Source organism: Mesocricetus auratus, unplaced genomic scaffold, assembly GCF_017639785.1.
Source record: "Mesocricetus auratus isolate SY011 unplaced genomic scaffold, BCM_Maur_2.0 Super-Scaffold_100024, whole genome shotgun sequence".
In the NCBI taxonomy this organism is placed as follows: Eukaryota; Metazoa; Chordata; class Mammalia; order Rodentia; family Cricetidae; genus Mesocricetus; species Mesocricetus auratus.
In genome coordinates, this window is record NW_024429205.1 from 18039624 (window position 1) to 18046876 (window position 7253).

At 46.3% G+C, this 7253-nt stretch overlaps 1 protein-coding gene across 2 annotated transcripts in view; it reads right to left on the minus strand.

The window, feature by feature from the left end:
• Positions 1-1787, minus strand: part of Atad2b (ATPase family AAA domain containing 2B) — a 131609-nt gene extending 129822 nt beyond the window's left edge. For both annotated transcript variants that reach the window (XM_040730745.1, XM_040730744.1), the window contains exon 1: positions 1210-1787. In XM_040730745.1, coding sequence (XP_040586679.1) covers positions 1210-1416 — 207 coding nt within the window. In that variant the 5' untranslated portion in view covers positions 1417-1787. The remainder of the gene's footprint in view (positions 1-1209) is intronic.
• Positions 1788-7253: the final 5466 nt, after the last annotated feature.

The following is a 7253-nucleotide window of genomic DNA, read 5'->3' on the forward strand; positions in this document are numbered from 1 at the left end:
GCCAAAACAGCAAAACACAGAAAAAAACATATATAAATAATCCACAACTTTACAAACACTAAGTAACAAAAATGTTGCGAATTTAAATTGGAGGAATAATTTAAGTAACATTGTTTGACCAAATGACTCTTGGAAAGTCAATCTCTTTCTAGGCATTATCCAATTGGTACTTTGAATTCAGAACCAATCCCATAGTAACACAAATGTCTTATTAACTTTAAAGTGACACCTGTGGGAAGAGTAGTTTGAATTCCAGAAGCAGAGAGACAGGGGATCAAAGCCCAGTCTGTGGGGTGAGATCCAGGACAGCCAGAGCTACATAGTGAGACACTGCCTCAAAAAGAAAAAAATAATAATAATAAATAGCTCTGCTTTACACTGTGGGTGATCAAAGTTCAGGATCTCAGATCTCGTCTTTTTACAGAACTAAATCATCTGCTTCTTCGAGTGTCACTTCTGCAACTGTAGGGACAATAACAGTGCTAGCTTGGCTTTTGTAAACCATTTCCTTAACAGAAACGTAGAAAGCATGTCACTTCGGAATGAGGGTGCCCACTCGACACGTTTCTTTCTACACACACCTTTTATGACTTGAAAGTACTCTGCTCCTTGGTAGATGAACCTCGGTTCACCTTACAGCTTAGAGCGCCGCGGCTTCTCTGCCTTGCCTGGAGAGGCGTTAAGCGTTGGTTTTGTTTTTAAAGTTGGTGTCAGAGCAGCTACAAACTTTTTTTCAGCATCCCTCCCTGCCTGCCAACTGGAGCTCTGCTCACTTCCTCACCAACTTGAACCACCCCCAAACTAAGTAAGCTCAGTTAGACAGCGGCAAGAAAGCGGCAAGAGCTGACACACTTTCAAAAAGGGTTTGACACCGCGGAAAACTTTCACTTCTCTCTTGTCCCCTTCCAAGCCAGGGACTGCAGCTCTACATTCTTGCTTCCTCTAGAGTTCCCCTCTGAGACAGGGCAAGGACACGGAAGGCAGACCGTTCTAATGTCCCCGAAAAGGACCCCAAGAGCCCTCTCCCGCGGACTCGAGTGCTGTTCCCTAACACAAAAGAACCGGGCCGGCACAGCCAAGGTGCTGGAGTCACCGCGGCCCGTCGGCGGCTGCCACCCTCCACCGCACCCGCAGACGGTCTCCGGCCAGACAAAGCCCGGGCGGCCGGGCCGCCGCTCCCAAGTCTCGGCCGCGGGCCGCCGCTCTTACCCGGGCCTCGTCCAGGGCGCCGCCGCTTCCCCCGGTCTTGGCTGCCGGGCAGCTGGCCGCGCGCGTCTTGGAGGAGCGGGTCCGAGAGGAGATGAAATGGCTGCTGCCGCCGGTCTCCCCCGGCTCCGCTCCGGCCCCAGGCCCAGGCCCGGGCCCAGGAGACTTGGACCCGAGAAGGCGCAGAGAGCTCTTCCGGGTGTTCACCATGATCCAGCCAGGGGGACCGGGTCCACGCCGCGCCCGCCGCTCCCGGGAGAGGCGAGGAAGGCCGGCCCGCCGGCGGGCAGTCAGGGCCAGCGGAGCCTTGCCGGGCCGGCTCGCGTTGCCTCTGTGGGACACAGGCCACGACAAGCAAGAGCGGGGCAGGAGGCAGCGGCAGCGCGAGGAGGCGGGGAGCGGGAGGCGGAAGCGAGGTTGCAGGCCGGCGCCACAGACCCTGCGCCCGCTCTGCCGTCTTCAGCGGGAGCCGAGCGGAGCCGCCATGTCTGCCCCTTTCTCTCTCGTTCTCTCTCTCTCTCTCTCCCTCTTTCGAGCTCCGTGCGTCAGGGCTCTGGCGCTGCAGGGCCGACGAGGCCACTTCCGGACGCGGCCGCTGCGGGGCGCTGCAAGGACGCGCAGCCCTTCGCTCTCCGCAGCCTCCGTAGGCCCCGCCCCTCCGTGACGTCAGCGCCCGGCGGGGCGGGGGAGGGAGGGAGGCGCTCAGGGCTGTGTGAACTCGCCGGCTGCTAGGTTTCACCGGCCTGTCTAGACTGGGGGATGGGTACAGCCGACTACGGCGCGGGATGGGTTCCCGGGTGGACCCTTCAACGCCCGGCCCAGGACCGAGGACCCCAAACACCCGCGACTCCTGCGGGGACCTGGATGACGCAAGGAACGGCTGACCGAGGCGCGGGGTTGAAGGGGACTGGAGAAGAGGGGAGTTCCAAATGCCTACCTACCTAAGGCAAGAAAGACCCTTAATAATGAACTTGGGCTGCACTTTGCACCGCTGTCCAAATGATAATGGCCACGCTAGGTAAATTAAGAGGGAAAAAAAGTACCCTAGGAACCTTGCATCTTTTTTAACTCACTATGCAGATCAGGCTGGCCTTGAACTCTTAAATATATGCCAGCTTCTGCCTCCCCTCCCGGGATTAAAAGGGTTACAGGCGGTAAGCATAGAGAAGCTGTGTTGTTTCCTATGACCTTAGCCAAATCTACCTGGGTGATTTTAGCAGCCTCGTTTATCACCACTCCACCCGTGTGCAGAATTCAGACAAAACATTTCCAAAGTGGTGGGGGGGGGTGAATAAAGTACACATAATATGGAAAGATCTGCTGTTATAGAGGGAATAATGAATGCTCAATTCAAAACATCGGTTTACTAGAGAAAAAGAGCCTACTCTTTATTTGGGCAGAAATTCCCCTGGTTATTCCACGGAAAAAGTTGAAGAATGAAGAAATACATGTTAAAAAAAAAAAAAAAAGAAAACATAGCAACAGCATTTTAGCCATGTAAGTCCCCAGCCAGAAAAATTAATTAATGAGCTTCGTTCAGCCTCACAATAAAAGAATAAAGGTCTGTGTACAGAGTAATTTGAATTCCAGAAACACAAAACACTTGGGTGGCAGAGACAGGGGATCTATATGAGTTCAAAACCTAGTCTACAGAGAGAGTTCCAGAACAGCCATAGCTACATAGTGAGACCCTATCTCAAAAGAAAACCATAGTTCTGGTTCTCCGGAGAGCTCAGTGACGGAAGGACATGGAACCAGTGCACTGTAATGCAAAGGTGGTAAAGACAGGACCCTAAGTGAACAAGGATTTAAGGAAGGCCTCCAGAGATGCGCCTTGAACCACAAAATGAGGGGAAGACATCATGGACAAAGAAAAGCTTGGAGAACATAGGACACAGTTTCTACCAGAGGGAAAAAATAACAAGTCAATAAAACACTTCCAACTTTATTTAAAGCTATATACATATAAGACAGGAGTACAGTGTAGTGGCAGAGCACTTACTACAGGATGCACACCCCCACCCCAGGTCAAGCTAGTACAATAAAGAGAGAGTTACCAGAGTGAACAGGTTGCTACATTCAAGAGGTTACTTTGGGAACACCAGAAAGCTAAACCCTAGAAGGAAGGAAGACAAAGTTCTAAAAATCGATTTGGGCGGGTCCTGGCCCATGCCTTTAATCCCAGCACTCCTGAGGCAGAGGCAGGCGGATCTCTGTGAGTTTGAGACCAGCCTGGTCTACAAGAGCTAGTTCCAGGACAGCCTCCAAAACCACAGAGAAATCCTGTCTCAAAAAACCAAAAAAAAAAAAAAAAATCGATTTGGTTTTCAATGCATTTGTCCTATCTCAGGAAACTCACAGCCTCTCTATTCTGTTCTGAGAGATAAAAAGGAGCTGCATACAGTGGCATGCATCTTTAATCAGGAAACTGAACTAAGACAATCTCAATTTTAAGTCTAGCCTGGACTAAGCAGCAAGGTGAAGGTCAGCCTGGGCTACATTGCCAGACCCTATCTATTAAAATTTTTTAAAAAAAGACAAGCATTCTAGGAAAGAGCCCCAGCACTGACCTTCACTCCTGGCCTTGTGATTTATTGTCCAGACAAGATCTTGCTAAATTGCCGAGGCTAGCCTATGTACAAATTTACAATTTTGCTATTTCAGTCTCCTAGGCAATTGGGATACCAGGCATGCACTGCCATGGTAGCTATGAAAAAATGCTCTTGTAATGATGTTAGGACAATTAGATATAATTAGATATACATTTATGAATAAAAACTCTTTACTACTGCCTCATGCATATTTACTTTAAATTTACTAGAGACATACATAAAGCTGTCAGTTCTTTTAACTCAAAATTTTTATGAACATAGGAAAACTTTTTTGTTGTTGTTTTATTTTTTCAGACAGGGTTTCTCTGTAGCTTTGGAGCCTGTCCTGGAACTCATTCTGTAGACCAGGATGGCCTTGAACACACAGGGATCAGCCTACCACTGCCTCCCAAGGACTGGTATTAAAAGCATGCACCACCACCACCTGGACTTATAAGACATTTCTTATAAATGACACAAAAATATAAACTATTAAAAGGATGATAAATTATTTAAATAAGAAAAAAAACAGTTGCTTCTGAAAGATACCTGTTTTTAAAGCTAAAGAATGTGCCTCAGGACCTTAAAAATACTAGGCAGTGCCCAGAATTCAAAAGGCAGAGGCAGGTGGACCTCAGTGAGTTTTTGACCAGTCTAGTCTGCATAGCCAGCCAGGACTACCTAGTGAGAACCTGCATGAGATCCTGTCTCAAAACGAAACCAAATGACATAACTGTATACAAAAAATCACATAACAGATGAACAAATAAATGAAATACACACACCTCCAAAGCTGATTCAAAAGAATATTAAAAATCTAAACAGACCTGGTTAGCTGCTGTTTGATTTTTGTCTTCTGAGAATGGGTTTCTCTATGTAGCCCTGACTGTCCTGGAACTTACTCTGTAGACCAGGCAGACGTTGACACTCACAGAGATCTGCCTCTTGTCTCTTGAGTGATAGGATTAAAGGCGTGTGCCTCCAATACCACCCAGGGTAAAGCAAAATTCTTAAAACAAAACAAAACAAATCCAGCAGTTTGACAAAAAGATTATATATGACAAACTGAAATTTTCCCCAAAACTATTCAACAAGGAAATACAATTTTCTGAAGTAAATGGTACTGGCAAAATTGTACACTGGACCGAGAGATTTAAACAAAAAAAAAAAAAAAGAAAGAAAGAAAAGAAAAGAAAACCTGGCCTTGAAATTTGCATGGATTTGCAGAGGTCCCTGAGTAGCAAAATCAATCCCAACAGAAGAACAAAATTGAAGGACTCACATCTTCTGGATTCAAAACCTACAAGCCACAAGCAATGATACATGCCTGCAAGCCTCTAATCTTGGAAGGCAGAAGCAGTAAGAATAAGGAATCCAAGATCAGTCTTGATTATGAGGCAAGCCTGACCTGTTTTAAATGTCACCTAATAGTCAGGAAAAACACATCAGTGTTCCCAGATGTGCCTAGTGCTGGAGTGCCTAGGTTTGTGGGAAAGCACTCCGTAAACCTGGTCTGGAAGAACTTAGAATGCCAGTACCCAGGACATAGATGCAGGAAGACTAAATCTATATCAAGGCCAGCTTTTGCTAAATGGAACCCCGTCCGAAACGGAAAGAAAAAAAATACAGAAATAAACCTATAGAGCTGCGGTCATTTTATTTTGTTGGTTAAGACAAGAGTCTCAGTATGGAGACCAGATGGACCTTAAATTTACATTGTTCTACATTCTCCCCAGTGCTAGCCATGCAAGCACATGCCCCCACACCGGGCTGGTAAATTGACTTTTGGCATGGGAAAGAATCTTTTCAAATGATATTAGAACTAACCCTATAATAAAACCAAGGACAAAAAGGCAAAACATTAGAGGAGCCTTACAGTAGGATCAAAAAACTGTCTGGGCAGGGCAATACATGTCTACAATCCTAATATTTGACAGACTTGAGACAGTAGGGTCTTGAGATGCCAGTATAGAGACACATAAGCAGGCAAACACCCAAAGATATACACATAAAATTTTGTTTGTTTTTGTTTTTTGTTTTTGTTTTTTCAAGACAGAGTTTCTCTGTGTAACAGCCCTGGTTGTCCTGGGACTCACTCTATAGACCAGGGTGACCTCGAACTCAGAGATTCACCTGCCTCTGCCTCCCAAGTGCTGGGACTACAGGCGTGCACCACCACCGCCCAGCCACATAAAATTTTGTAAAAATCTAAAAAAAAGTACAGCACACAAACACACATATATATTGGCTGTATCTAAGCAGAGGTTGCTGTAGAAAATGCACCAGCCTAACAATTTTACATAAATTATCTTTGCATCTTTCACTGTTGGAAGCAAACGTAACTCAACAGACAGGAGAGCAGGAGCACAGTTTGAGAGCTAAACTCACCACAGGATCTCTGAACCGCCGCCTCTCATTAGATCTTCGAAAGAATCCCAAATTGTTTTTACCTGGGTGGGGAATGGTTGGTAGGGGAGGCCCAATCTCAAGCTGACTTCAGGCACTAACAACTGTCAAATAAAAAGCAAATCCCAGTTTAGGTAAATCTAGATCTACGCAGAAAGATTGTTGCAGTGGATAGGGAAGGGATGACCCACCCAGTGCTATGAGGAATACTATTGCCATAGGGGGAATGTGCAAATGTCAGATAAAAACCAAATCTAAGGCGGGTGGGAGTGTAGCTTAGTGGTAGAGACAGACCTTGTCTAGAATGTAAAAAGCTATGGTTCCATCTCCAACCACAACTCTAGATTTTGAATTAAGAGACTTGTTGTAGCCGGTGTAGTGGCACACACCTCTTTAATCCTAGCCCTCAGGGAACTCAGGCCGGTGCCTCCAGACTGATCTACATGGTGAGTTTCAGAACACATGTAAGACCCTGTCTTGAAAAGGAGACTATTGCATACAGGTAAATCTAAGAGATCTGCACCCTGTTCCTGAATTAGACAGATAGGGGCTTTCCTTATTTTTTGGGGGGGCTCTTTTCTTGTATAGGGAAGAATAAATGAAGTCAGAAAGACGTGGGTGGAGGAAAGTGGACCAGTAGACAGTGGACCAGACAGGACCTAAGAGTTTTGTTTATTACAAGGTCAACGTGCTTTCTGGAGCAAGCAAATAAATAAATAAATAAATAAAGTGTGTGTGTGTGTGTGTGTGTGTGTGTGTGTGTGTGGTGCTTCCTGTCTTAAGCTGAGGGTGTGCCAAAGTCTGAGAATCGGGGACTAAATATGCTTCACTAAAGTGTAGTGATCTCAGAGCAGCTGTTTTTGACCACACAGTTATTACAAACAAGTTCTGCTAATCATTTATAGAGATCGGGAATCTATATGCCTTGACCGTGTCTTGAATATACAAAGGGGCATCTCCGAGTCTTATCTAAATCCTATAGGAAGTCGACTCCAGAGGCAGAGGCAGGAGGATCTCTGTGAGTTCAAGGCCAGCTTGGTGAACAGGGAG